At 45.5% G+C, this 15,000-nt stretch overlaps 1 protein-coding gene across 3 annotated transcripts in view; it reads right to left on the reverse strand.

Annotated features, from left to right (window-relative positions):
* The window catches only part of tle5 (TLE family member 5, transcriptional modulator), a 41,221-nt gene that overhangs the window by 16,964 nt on the left and 9,257 nt on the right, over positions 1–15,000 (reverse strand). For all 3 annotated transcript variants that reach the window (XM_069698965.1, XM_069698964.1, XM_069698963.1), the window contains exons 2-3: positions 7,389–7,477; positions 2,872–2,935 (exon numbers count right to left, since the gene is read on the reverse strand). In XM_069698965.1, coding sequence (XP_069555066.1) covers positions 2,872–2,935; positions 7,389–7,477 — 153 coding nt within the window. The remainder of the gene's footprint in view (positions 1–2,871; positions 2,936–7,388; positions 7,478–15,000) is intronic.

Genomic DNA, 15,000 nt, shown 5'->3' on the forward strand with positions numbered 1-15,000 from the left:
GTTATCTGTAATATTCCGAATCCCACAATCCGGCATTCACATCCAACTTCACATTGTGTGGAGGTGACAGAGGAGCCAGGGATTGCGCATGTTTTTTTTTTACTTTCTCTTTTTTCATGTGTTTCTGAACTATTTGTGGTACTTTTCATGTGAAAAACCCAAAGCAACGATATCAAAGTTTCCCTGGAGAGATTTGTCTGAAAGTGCGCATCGTTGTCCCCATTTTTCAATGATATCACAACACGTGGTTTGACAGCACGTCTTAAAAAGTAGGTCTGAGAGAAAATAACCCGGCCCTTAGGAATGTGAAAATTTGAGCTTATGATGCATGCATGAAAATGTGGCAGCACAACATTTAACATTTAAGGTGATGAACTCTAAATTTGTCTTTGCTTTGTCTGGTTTCTCTCCGGGTTTTGATTTAGCACATGCACCACAAAGGTCACCAGTGATCTTTGAGCCAAATCAGTGCTTCTGAAAGCAAAAGGCTATATAGTCGAAAAACAAAACAGCGGCATGTCGCATTTCACTTCACAGTGCTCTACAAACTGATCGGTGCCAATACCATACGCTAATGAAAGCGCTTTCTTTTCCGTTCATGACTTTGTGTGGATAAAATCAGCCTGCGGGCTGTGAAACATCCTGCTGAACATTTTCCTGACCATCAAAGAAATCATGCAGACTTGTGTAATCGGGGCAACTGGGTTTCTTCAAACCATGTAATGTTCCCATGTAAAGTAGGCTATTACCTATAATCTGGATAATTCACAATAATTAAACATGAAGTGAAAAAGAAAATAAACATAACCAGGTTAGATACTATGACTGCAACAAGACATTTTTCAATGTCAGAAATTGCATTTGTTTTTAATAATCGTGTTTGTGTGTACGCCTGCCATAACTCTGACAATGAGTATGTGTGGGAGACTGTATGTCCTCATGTCTGCCTGGAAGACATACAGAGGAAGTGAGAGAGAGGAGAGTGTGTGTGTGTGTGTGTGTGTGTGTGTGTGTGTGTGTGTGTGTGTGTGTGTGTGTGTGTGTGTGTGTGTGTGCGTGTGTGTGTGTGTGCACTGCCCTGCTGATGGTGGAGCAGTGCGGCGGCGCAGATTAGATGAGATTAAAGCCAGTCAGAGGATCAATTAGAGGCAAAACATCAGACGGCTACACAGCTACGGCCAGCAACAATGAGATTAGCCCCGAGGTGGAGCGGAGAGCGGGAGCGGGCAAGCACATCTGTGTGTGTGTGTGTGCGTGTGTGTGTGTGTGTGTGTGGGGCGAGAGACAGAGAGAGAGATATGGGGGAAACACAGGATATGAAGGGGGGTTGGGAAGAGAGAGGAGTCACACATGCAGTAGCTCCAGAAACAAAAAGGAAGTGAAAAATGTAAGAAAAATACCAATTTATGGTCTTGTTTGTTTTTGAAGCATCACGATAACAATGTCCCAACCGTGTTTCCTGTTTCTGAGCGCAGCACAGTCATCAAAAACAAGTCGGACACGGCGGCAAACGTTAACAGTCAAACGATTGAACAGGTTGCATTAATACACGCGTCCTTGGAAATAACCCGCAAGATATATTGTTTGTGAGCACACAACGTTTCACACAGACATTTTCCCGATCCGATGCCCCCATCGGGAGGACGACATTACTCGTCTATGCCGAAGCAGCTGCAAATCACTGCTGGAATAATAAAATCTGTTTTATGATCGGTCAACACTACAAAAGTCCGAAGTTTTGTTTGCCTACTTACCCGGACGTCCTCCCACTGAGGGGGTTGCAGCTCTATGATGACATCACCAACTTCTTTCTTTGTTCCCGATAGACAACGTAGTCAGTTTTTACAGCCGCGAGAGGGCTATCAATTAAACATGAACTGATGTTACATTCGGGCATTTGCTGAAACGACGGACGCTCTCAGTTTCAGTCTCGTTGAAACTGTGATCGCGTGAGCACAGTTCAGCTTTAAAACAAACATTGGACTCATTTGGAGTTCATCCTCAATTAACCGAGCTATTTAGGTGAGCTACCGTTTAGTGATGTGGAGCGTGATGCCAAAAACACACACACACACACACACACACACACACACACACACACACACACACACACACACACACACACACACACACACACATCTTTCCACTTTGGAAAATTTCCAGTCAAGTCTGACTAGGCGAAAATAATAACTCTGTCCCTAATCTGTTCCATTTCAAATGGCGGGCGGCCAATCAGTTTTGCGGAAACTTGAAGCACAGAGGATGTTCTCCAGTGCCGGAGACGTAACAGTAAGGACACCACAGCGGCGCCCTCTGACCCCAGAACATAGATTAGCTTCTGGTCATGTGTGAATGGTGAATGCTTTGGCGCCTAATGCAGGCTTGTGAGTCTGAATCTCCTCCATTTATTTAAAAGAGAATTAAAGGACCTTGCTCACGCTGAATTGATTATAATCAAATCAAGATATCAGTAAATTGTAGGATTCCCTTATTGTTCAACCTGGGTGGTTTTTTTTTAAACACGTACGACTTGTATTCAGCGCTCTCGCTGCAAGGCCTCGGCAATTATCGCAACTGTTGTGAGTGCTTATTGCACAACAGACAGCCAAACCTTTGGAAACAAGAGCCAAGTTGTAATAAAACAGAATTATCCTTTTAGAGAGCAAAGAGCCATAAAGAAGTGATCATTTGCTATTTGCAGTGCAAAGAGAGGATGGTGAAAGAGGAGGGAGGCAAACAGTGTGTGTGAAAACATGAGATCTACATCTGCATAAGAATCAAGTGTTACATTGATTAAACACACTGTGATGAAATGACATTAAAGCACACGCACACACGCACGCACGCACACACACACACAGCTTGACTCACCATGATATAATGGCGCTGCATCTCTGACTTCTCACTGGCCAACTTGTCACACTCGAGCTTCAAACTGCAGAGAGGAAGAAAAGAGAGCAGCACAGAGTCAGACCTTGTTATTCAGAGCGACGGTCCTCCGTCCAAAGTGCTGACACCAGGTGTCTTCTACCCTTCATCGTCATTACCTCCTCTTTCACCAGCGACACCGTCATCACTTTCATCATCCCTTCAACCTCCACCTTCATCATCATCATCATCAGCACCACCTCCGTTCTCATCATCTCCGCCACTATTACCGTCTATATCATCTTCGCCGTCTACGTCGTTATCATTACCACCATCATCATCCTCAGCTTTACTAGTCGGCGGCGGCGTTTTCACCGCACTTGACAGGTGTCAACTGACGGGAGGAGGAGGAGGAAGCGAGGGGTGGGGGTGGGGGGGGGGGGGGGCTCGTTCCGAACTCCGGAGGCGAGCCGAGCCAAAATGTCTGCTCTCTAAATCAGAGAAGAGGCAGCGAAGTAAAAAGTCTAAATATAATGTTATAGCGTTCCCTGCGACCCAGCGCCTCCGACAGCCATTAGCTGTAATCATGTCAGCGCTGATGTCATGCGAGGTGACAGGACAAAGGAGGACGCGTCAACAAGTCAGCCTGATTGTCAAATAAAAAAAACGACGGAGGTAAAAAAGAAAAAAAAAAAAAAAAAAAAAAGAAGAAAGAAGGGGGAAAAAAAAAAAAGAAAAAAAAAAGAGCCCCTCGATGATTTTGATTGAAGCAGCCAGTTAGTGCGTGCCAGTCTCAGAAGACATCATCCGATATGAGGACGGGGTAAGCCTCATCCAAATATACGCAGACACACGGTCGAGAGGTTCAGATTTAGGATAAGTCTGTAACCTGTTTGATGGCGTGTATATTTATGCTGGGATGTTCTCCTCAGCTGTCTGCAGGAATGACGGCTCGATTATAGCGAGCGCCGGCTGAGTCTTCGTCGCTCTTCGTCTTAACTGGCAGACTGAACACAGCGTTACACACAGCTGATAATGCGAGCTTACTCATGCACACACTGTTGTGCTTCTTCTGTAATTATCGCAGCAGCTGCGGCGTTGGCTGAAGTTTCAGGTTTGGTTGACGGTTCACCCTCGTTCAGACTTAAAGTTTTGTTCTTGGTGGACATTATAAACACTTGGGTAAAGGCTTATTTTACATATTGTATATACACATGTTGATCCTTTCTATATATCTTATTTGTTCTTCAATGTATAAATGAAATAATGAATACATGTTTTTTTTTGTTCTGTCGCCACAGAGGGACTGGAAGGTGATTCAGCGCGCGGTGTGAAGAGGCAGAGGAAACGTGCTTGAGCTGACGAGAACACGGGGAGCACTAATCCAAGCGAGGGACGGTTATTTAGAGCCAAACATACTGTTCGACATTCGCCGGGAACCGTTTGATTATCGTTCGGAGGCCCAACTTCCACGCGCCCTCACGCGCACCGGAAGACAGAGAGGCTCCCTCACACCGTAAACTCAGGCTCGGCAAAGGCGATCGACCTTCGCGATCCCTCGCCTACGCCAGCTTCATCCGTCAAGAGTTGCGCTGCTCCTGGTTTTTAAGGAGTTCCGCACTGTTTGGGTGAAACTGAGCCTCGTAACAGGTTCTTCTTCTTCTTCTTCTTCTCCCGGTGGTGAACAGCTGTTGGCAAACAGCTTTTAGGGGCGTTGCCGCCACCTTCTGATGGCGGGAACGCATTACTACGAGGCGTCGGTAAAAACGAGGGGACTAATAAAAGACGATAGTCGCACAAACGATTTTATTTGTTCTTTTTCTTAATGACGGTTCCAAAAAATTCAAAAGTGTCACGTCGACACCAAGTTTAGAAACAATCGATTGAAATATTGACTTTGCAGCGGACTGACATTTAATGATGCAGTATCTGTGCGCTTATTGTCAGACAGAAACAACTCATGCGGCCATCAGTTCTTGTTGCTGCTGAAAACAAGGACTTCCCTCCTTCGCGTGGACGTGTTTCAGAACACCGAACGCTTATGTGTAAAGAAACAGTGAACCACTGAAAGGATTTTACTGGGAGGCAACCACAACGGCACGGTGGTGCAGTGGTTAGCACTGTCACCTCACAGCAAAAAAGGTTCCGGGTTTGAATCCGGTCCTGGGCCTTTCTGTGCGGAGTTTGCATGTTCTCCCTGTGCTTGCGTGGGTTCTCTCCGGGTTCTCCGGCTTCCTCCCATCATCCAAAAACATGCACCTCAGGTCAGGTTACCTGGTGCCGCGCTAGTGGCAGCCTGCTGCAGCAGCTCCCCCCTGAGAGCCCCCTTGCTGTAGTGAAGAAATTTCCCCTCGGGGATTAATAAAGTGTATAAAATCCAAAATTCTTTCCTGTGGTTAGCATCGACGGGCTAACACTTTTATCAATTATTATTGTTATTATTAATATAATCATTGTTTGCAGCCTAAACTTAACTAGTTAGAAGAAGATGTGCACTTGTTGCATTGTAAAGGTCCACCGGATTATCAAGGTGCGGACGTGTCCCGCTTTAAGTTAACGTAATGGTGAGCCCCTTCATTGGTTAGATGATTATGGTTGCTCGCATCATGGCACGCAACAGATACTCAACCTTGTAACCCAGTCACGCACAATCCTGGGGGGGGTTTGTGTGATATTCTTTTGTTGGGGGTAACGAGCGATTTTATTCCGTTTCCTGTTCCTGTGTGTGTATGAGCAGCCTCCACTTATCCAAAACGCTCCCCCTTCCCACCTACAAAAAAAAAACCTTCCTGCTATCCATGTGTACATACGTAGGCTGTGTGGTGGGTTGTCATGACGACAGGCGTCCCCGCTGCCAGCCTACCTGGGATTGGCTGTGCGCCTCCTCTGATTGGTGCTCAGCACCCCCCGGGCCTGCGCCGCTGTTCTCAAACGACACTTTGATGGAGTTTTATTGCCGATTCTTCCGTCTCTAAATCGCTCCTGCTGTCATCTTTATTTTGATTTATGTATTCCCTGATCTATTTATGCATGTGAACGAGGGGCGGGGGGAGGAGGGCAGTGCGGAGGGGGCGGGAAGAGGAAGACAGCGACAGCTACAATGCTTGGTACTATACCCGGGGGAACGCCTGCGGTACATTTGCCTTTTAAAGTCTTCAGCAACAGACAAACGCAACGCAGCAGCAAAGCGCTACAAAGCCTCATCTGTGGCTCCAAAGACCCGCCCTCCCCCTCCCCCCATCCCCTCCCCCTCCCGAGTCAATAGGCACTGTATGCGTGTTCTGTACGCTCAGACAAAAAAGGTATTCTTTCAACTGCGCCCTGACTCTCTGAAGGGGGTTAAACGGTGCTGCTCACTGTTGTGGGAATTACAGAAACCAAAAGGCGAGGGGAAAGACGCAAGGCGTTATTGCAGCTTCAGAATCCTCCGCAAACAACAGCGATCAGACCGGAGTCGGGACTTTTGCACACAGTATGTCAGGCTTTCATCTGGCTTCGCCTGTCTCTGTAACCGGCAGAGGGAAGCCTTAGGAAGGTTCTGGGAGTACAGGTACAGAGGAACAAACCAAACCTCCTCAGGAAGGAAGGCGGGCTTCAAAGCCTCCGCTCTCTCAAAGAGAGGATTTCGCGCTGAGATGTAGACCCCGTGGCATCCCCCCGCTTTAGAACGGCTATCAAACAGATCAGTGAAGGTCGGACTTTGGAAGTTCCTCAGACTTCTGGAACTGTAGCGGTATTTAAGCAGCGAAGGAAGATCAATGGCCGAGGGTAAACGTGATTGATTTAGCTATGAGTCAATAAAGAAGCTGGAGTTTGAGGTGCAAGTGGAACAAAGGCAGACCTCTCAATTTTATCACACTACTGAGGGGTGCCCCACGTTCACACCGCATTTTGCTGCAAACCTATATTTTACAAGTCTAACAACTTCAAACTCATTTCTTGAAGGTTTCCTGCAAATAACGATGGAATTTTTAAGTGAAAATGCAAATTAAAGTACTGCTATTTTGGTCGGGTTTTTTTTTTAGCATTTAGTTGGAATTTATTAGGTGGATATGTGCCAACTAGGAACTGTCTGTTGCTAAATTATACAGGACAATTTCAATTAAATTATTAATCTTTTTTTTTTTGTCTGAACTTATTGAATAATAAAACACTAAACGTCACATAAAGAAGTTTAACAAATATAAAGGTCTTCAGTGTTGCTGTTTATCAGCTAGCTGTAGCGCCAGGCTGTTTCCGAGCGCAACTGTATGTAACTGCATGATGAAAAAAATCCACACATCCACATTAAAAGCATCTGTTCTCGTGGAACGGTTGGTTATCGCAGCTCCATTCATTTATTTAAACATAGTTGCTACCGTTACAAAAACACCTTCAATACAGAAAAACACTATACATGTACAGCCTGAGGTTATCCTCCCTATTTAAAAGAGCTGCACTTATCAGGCTGTCAACTGTAACTGCTTCACCGTTTGTTTGTTTGTGTGTGCGAGTGTGTACGAAGGCGTTTCTGTTTGCACCTGTGGTATTGTGCTTGAAGGAACTGGAACTCGTCCTTGATCCTGTCGCAGGAGTCAGAGGTTGTGAATTTCAGCTGCTGCGATGAGGCCTGCCAAAGAGAGAGAAAAAAAACAAACACGAGTGAAGAAACAGTGAGAGCCGAGCGGAAAGAGAAAGAGCAGGAAAGATGAGGTGGGTTGAAAGATGAGGGAAAAGAGCCGAGTGGGAGAAATAATTAAAAACATGAACATGAAATCAAGCGGTTTTCAATTTGCCACGGTCCAATGAGTACTGCATTACTAAGAAATTGGTTGCCAAGTATGTTTCTACATACGAGGGGCCAAATGCACAAAAGCCCATGTAGACAAAAGCAGAAACATGCGCACCCATTGTTCCTGCCAGATCTTTAAACCCCTGCGTATGCACTGTTCCATTATACATCTCAATCACTGTGAAATTAAACGCCTGCACACGAGCCCGAGCCACACACGGCCACGAAAAGATTTCAACACACCCCGATTTTACCTTCTATAGAGATAACCCAGGCTTTATCCGTCCTTGGTCTTCACAGTGCTCAGGCAACCTCAAGAGTTATTACCCGGGGCTATCACGAACAATAGCACATGCTGTGAGCCCTAACAGCCTATTGATTGATGACACACGAGTGACTCAAAAACTTACGATCCCATGCGTGTTGTCATTTCAGCAATCCTTATTGTTATTCCAACATTCAGGTTGGGTGACAAAATGTAAACCGACTGGCCTGCTGGAATAAATCTTTCTTGTGTAAATAATGACGGTAAAACACTTTCATAAACATTGTTGTAGGGAGTGGGACTGTCTGGGAGGAACGGCGGAGTCCTTTGAGCTGAAAAGATTTAACTCCGTGCTGATCTTCTTCAACACACAGATACGAAAACCTCGTCAGACCAATAAAGCAGCCCTGAAACAGCAGATTACAAACAAAAAGACTACCTTGATATAAGCAGTACAAACTATTCGGTGTCTGTCCCACAGCTGTCTTCTTTACTGGATATGTCCTAAACACTTTTCAAAAGAAGGAACACACAGAATAACCGAGAAGCAAACTAGCCTTACAAGGATCTTAGAAGATGACGTAATGGGAGGCCCGGGGACACGAGTGGTTAACTTGCTTCACTCATACAAGACAATAAGGCAACATAACTGGACTGAATATGTAAATATCGTCTTAAATGACAGTATTGGTATGATGCCAAATGCAGTCCCGTGAAGCAGCACTAGCCGAGGCACAGCTATTGGTTCATCTCAGTGGAGCCTGCCATAGTGTAAATGAAAATAAAAGAGATATGCCACCCATGTCACTTCCAAAAGACTTTGTCTGAGCTTTATACAGCAAGCTACATGGTCGTTCTTTCACCTAGCCTGGATGTAACCATTAGCCCTTATTGTAATTCTGTCCACACTACATTCCCCAGGCACCAGAGGTTGTGTTTTAGAGCACAGCAAGCATCAAACCCAAATAGGGACAAAATCTCATTATTTCTCAGCAGGCTGCATAATGGGTCAGGTGGGGGGAAGAAAAAAAAAAATTGAAAAATCGACATTTTCCCACTATGACTGAGCAGGCATAAAAAAAACACATCAGAAATCAGATTGCAGCACTTACAGGAAGCTAGCCTGTCGCTGTTAGGAATGAGCTGTCGTTTTGTACCCTGCTCCCCACGACATGTCGCCCGGCCTCATTTTTAACGACAAATAGGCTGCTTTGCAGTCACAGAACCACGGCCAGAGAATATGCTAAGCAACAGGATTGCTTCAGGTTGTAGGAGCAGACCTGCTTTCTTCAAAGGCTGAACTATTTTTCGCTTTGTGGCCCAGTTGGCAGCACTTAGATGTAACATGGTTAAAGTTTGGGGATGAATTCTTACTTCAGCCTCCCACGGTATAAACATATGCTCGTGGTATTACATATCAGTTTGGACACGTATTAAATATCCTTTGTATTACGGACGTAAAGCATTCACACCTGCACGTGGGAAGTTCAGAAGCACTGAGGTTGGAAGAAGCACCGGCGAGTTAGGTCACTCAAAAAAAACCACAAAAACTACAGAGTCCAGCAAAACTGTGACAAACACAGTGACCTCAGCCATTACACTTTCAAATGTCAGAGAAGTGCTGACATTATTATTCAGCCACCACACACGTAAACCCCCAATCCACACACAAACCGAGCCGCTGCTCGGAGACAGAGGGCCTGACTGTAAAGCAGAATAACCTTTTCCATTATCTCTCCAGCCAGTATGGCGTGGACCAAACTCGGCAAACAACAGCTCGGCTATATGGGTCTGTGCCACACAGAGCCTGTGTGAACATGAGGCACATGGCTACAGGCAGCTAAGCAACTCACACTGCACGGTGTGTGCATGTTTGTGCGTGCGTGCGTGCGTGTGTGTGTGTGTGTGTGTGTGCGTGCGTGTGTGTGTATGTACAGGTTGCCCCCTGTGCCAGAGGGTAGGAGTTGTTGCTCAAGATCCAATTTCCTCCCTGTGAAGCGCAGTATGCAAACGTTTAAAATACCAAAGTTTCTCTGAGTCAACTGCCTCAGGTAGTCAGGGCAGGGAACGGAGATGGAGGGAGAGGAAACAAAAGAAGACAAAGACGAGGGAAAAGAAAGCAAGAAAAAGAACAGCAGCATTTTGAAGAGCCTTACAGAGCCAAACACCGAGGCTTCAAGGGGAAGATTCAGACATGTATAATGGACAGCAGTGCAAGTGCTCGTTCAGGAAATTGGCATTTTTGTGTGTGGCATCAAAAATGATTAAAAATTTCTAATTGACCAAATTAAAATTTGACAGAACAAAGTGTGCTGAAGCGTTCCAATTGTAATCTTTACAACTGGTTACCAGGCTGCAAACCAGCCATCAGCTTTTGGTTGCCAAAGTATATAATATATAATCGTGATGACGTTTCAGTGAGGTTGAACTGAAATGATGATAGACCAGTGAATATCATCAAACTTGATGATACAAATGTGAAATAACGTTAAATCATTTCTGGTTCTGTCTTTGTTGCTTACAGACACAAACACACAACCGGCCACATTATTGGCAATTCACTGAAAGCAAGTTGCTCAGTTTCACAAATAAAAAAAAAAGGCGAACACTGACTGAGAAACACGAACATTCTGCATTTGGTAACTAATGTGTTGGTAAATTAAATTACATTTGGTGGTATAATTAACTTCTGCAGCCTTCAGGAATGGGAATCGCTTTTTAAAGTTTTCACCCGCTGTCCGTTGTGTACCTACTCATTCACCTCTGCAGAAGATTCCACCACGAGGGCAACGGATACCGGCCATTTCTTAATATGGGAATAGTGATGACCAGTGAGGGCAACCAGACCAAAGATAGCGGTTGGCAGTGGTCAACATGTGGTTGCCGGGGGCAACAAGATCAATGTCACACTTAACCTTCAACTTGAAAATGCTTCACAGGTTTGTAACACAGATCAGAAGTCTTTAGCGGAAAGGGGGCATTTGTTGACCCCAGCTCCCATGTGGCCATATTTGGCAGATGGTTGGCGTTCACTTGTAAGCTTGGCTGGAGATAATGTTGATGTTCATCCTACCGTACGAGATACCACATGAGAACGGGGACAATTTAAGTCTGTTTTGTTGTTAAAGACTATCTTAAATAGAGAACTCCTCCACTCGGAAATAAAGACAGAGCCCAGTTTCACCACAACAATCTTTCCTACTATGAGACATAAAACTGGTGGCATAGTTATCAGAACAGTCACGGGAAATGGTTTTGTGCCAGCAAAGATTGAAATGGTTTCCGGGTACATTCTCTCAGCAATTTTTGACCGAGATCTTCAAAAATAGCTCTAATCTTGGAGAAATATCCAGCAAAGTAAAAGATTTGAAAGGAAAATTCTGACTCGTGCTTTTGTCACCACACAACCAGAGTATGCCGGCTTCCTGCAATCTACACTGCTAACAATGTTTATTATCTCTTCCTCTGTCAGTGACCAAAACAAGGTGCTCTACTGGGGCCTGAGAGCCCACAACAGATGGATGCCCATAATGTTAATGAAATACTGCTGTAATATTGTGACACATGCCATCTGCTGTGACAAAAAAAGGTGCCTGCATGCTGCGTGACCAAATACATGTTTGTGGAAGAGAGGCTAGGCTAATGGTGTGTGTGTGTGTGAGTGCTTTTGTTTGTGTTGCAGAGGAATAGCCGAGACAGTGTAAATGGGCCAGAGAAAGACGAGTGCGTGCGCGCGCGTGTGTGTGTGTGTGTGTGTGTGTGTGTGTGTGTGAGAGCAAAATAGAGAGCCTCAACAGTGAATAGGTGTGAGGGACAGATTTTAGTGTGTGCATCTGTGTGTGGGGTGTGATAAGCCTCTATGTACGATTCTTGGCTGCCAGAGGAACAAATATTCACTGCCATGAATCATACACAAGGATACAGCAGCCCACACACACACGCTCTCCCTCACATTTAAAATTTGCATAGTACACACACACACACACACACAATTGCACGCGCGCACGGCACCTAAATGTAGGACAATCTCTAATTTGATTCTGCCCTGCTCCTTTGAGACGTAATTAAAGCATTAAAAAGCTTTGTGCGCTGCTGAGGCAATTGAGACAGTCTTCAGCGAATAAATGGGATTCATCGTTTCAGGAAATTGCTGCCCCACCCCCACCCCCACCCCCTCCCATCCCCCACCCACCAACCCAAAACTCACTCATCACACCCCCCCCCCCACCTCTCTCCCCGCCCCACAGACACACCCACCCTACTTGGCCTCATCATCTGCTCCAATCCATGTGAAATCTACTGTGAACCATAATGTCGATTTTAAATAAGAATCAGACGGAGGCTGTTTCTGCTCCATAGATCAGTCGACAAAAGGGACGGTAAGGGATGGAGATTACAGGGGAGGGGCTTAGCGTCACACACACACACACACACACACACACACACACACACACACACACACACACACACACACACACACACACACACACACACACACACACACACACAGATATGACACTACAGTGATTAGACACACCAACAATACATGAATACAGTAGAGCATTTAGACACACAAGCAGAGTACATGCACAAATACGGAGACTGAGAACGAAAGAAACGCACACACACACAAGAACAGCAGGATACGTCGGGAAAACATCCTCCTCAGTATAAATCCTGCCTGAGGGTAGCGGCAGTGTGGGGATTGCATTTCCTGGAGCACTGCCTGACTGTTTACATCTCAGTCAGTGTGTTTGTGTGTGTGTGTGTGTGTGTGTGTGTGTGTGTGTGTGTGTGTGTGTGTGTGTGTGTGTGTGTGTGTGTGTGTGTGTGTGTGTGTGTGTTGGGGGCAGGGATGGAGCCTTGGCATTGTAATCACTCACTAATGACTGGATGTTATCTCACTCCCACTTTTAAATGAATGCAGAAGATCCGCGCTGACGAACAGTTGGCCTATTTCTCAATGCCAGGTTGTCCGTTTGCTCCATAGCAACAGTCTCAAGGATGCCATTTGAGCCGCTCGCCTTCTCTGTCCGTCTGAGATTCCCTCTGCCCAGTTTGAGAAGAGAAGATGGGTGCAAACACGTGATTGTTCAAAAATACTACTTTTCCCGAGTAATTGGAAAAAAAATTTAAAAAAAAAAAAAAAAAAAAAAAGTATTTGTTTTGAAAGCAAAATAATCATCAGCCTTTTTCAGTTGACTTTGGTGGCAGGATTACTAACTGCAGGGGTAAATTAAAGCCCAGGTGCGAGTGCAGCATGCGTGTGGTTCAAGATAAATACAAGGGACGCACCACTACCACTTATTGTCAAGTGCGAGCATTTGGGTACTTGCGGATAGAGAGAAATGATACGAGTATTTAATAGTAATGCAGCGTGTCTGCGATAAAAGTATCAATTACCATCAAAGTCCACTGACACGGAGACCCACACCTGCTATAGTTTGGCTGCTATGCTGATTTCTTACGACTGAGGTGAAATCCACATCGATCCACTGCGTAGGGAAGCTGAGGAGAGACACTGCTGGCCCAAATCTCAGTGGTGAAGCTGAAGGCCGAGATGTGCTGCTGCAGGACGGTAATGTTCTTTCTCATGAAGTAATTGCACCCTTGGTCAGAGAGCCTCTGTGATGTGGTGATGGCTGGGACTCTCATACTTGTTCTCATTGTTCCCACAATGCTGAGAAGGCGACAAAATCCCACATAATTGGACAGTTATCAAGAGCTTCCGTGATTTGTTTCTGGCTGACGAATGCCTCTGCACATTTTCTCTCGCCTCACCCATGTTTGCTGCGAAGTTGTTTGTTGCCGTCTGATGGTTGAGCTCATTATAAAACAAAAACAAAAAAAATAAAAAAAATAATCACATTGTAAATGAGATCTTTTTCTTATTACTTTTGACAATGTAGCAGAACTCGTAGTCTGCTTTACTTTTGTCGTGATTGCTTGTGGAAGCAATCCTCCACTGACAAAATGTTGAGTCCACATAATGCTGCCATAAAGTGCATTTTGGGTTTGAAGTATCTAAGACACTTACAATTGCGAGTAAAGTACACGAGCACGATGACTGCAGACGCGATACCCGATACTGCTATTGGTGTAGCCATAACGACTACTTTGATGAAAAGTGCACAGAGCAGTTAAATGAAGTTGGGTTTGGATGCGAAGTCCTTGTCGGTAACTGCTTGTGTTTTCGCAGCCTGTTTCCCCTAAAGTATCGGTCTTTCGCGTGCAGCACTCACCCTGCGAGGTCTGCTCTGTGTATTGGCGAACAGAACACATGCTTTATTTGGACAAACCTTTCAGCAAAAAAAAAATCCATCATAACATGATTCACAAAGCCAGACGTTGAGGGCTTAAGCCTTTTGCTAATACACCAGCACCAAACAAGATCACATCCTCCATCTAAGAATAGCTCCAACCCAACAATTCCATCTAAATATCCCGGATTAGTGTTTGGACTAAAGCATATGAGCCTGGTGATCTGAGAGGGGGACAGGGCTAACTGGCCCACATCCAAGCTCACCCTGGCTAACTCGGTCTGGGCCAAAAGGAAGCCTCGCTATGTTGGCTGCTCAGTGTGTGTATGTGTGTGAGAGAGGAGAGGAGCGGCTGAGGAATAGGATTGTGTCTTCAGCCGCTCTGGACAGGAGCTTTGGAGCGTGGGGAGAGCCTAATCCTGTTTCGGCCAGGAATTTGATTTTGATTATCATCTCTCGCAAACCAAACGGAGGCTTACCCCCATTTCTGCAGCGTTATCCCAAAACACACACACACACACACACACACACACACACACCCACCTCCCACTTGCAGCCTAACAGATTTGACCTCGTTAAGACGCTTTAAAGGGGATTATTCTACTTTTATCACTTCGAGTGAAGTGCCCTTGCAAACATAGCCTTGGCTCGGCTCGCCTTCCCTCCCCACACCGCACAACTGTCTTGACCCCATGCGCGAGGCCAGCCAAGCGCATAGGACAAACACACAAACATGACACTGAAGGCACACTGCCCTGCCAACACCGATGCACTTGTACACAAACGTCGATTAGACTATACCTGCGCGCACGCACACGCGCATGCACACGCATGCG

This window comes from Brachyistius frenatus, unplaced genomic scaffold (genome assembly GCF_029030835.1).
Source record: "Brachyistius frenatus isolate BFR_SWC_R1_liver_20210118 unplaced genomic scaffold, ASM2903083v1 Contig_29, whole genome shotgun sequence".
NCBI classification, from domain to species: Eukaryota; Metazoa; Chordata; class Actinopteri; family Embiotocidae; genus Brachyistius; species Brachyistius frenatus.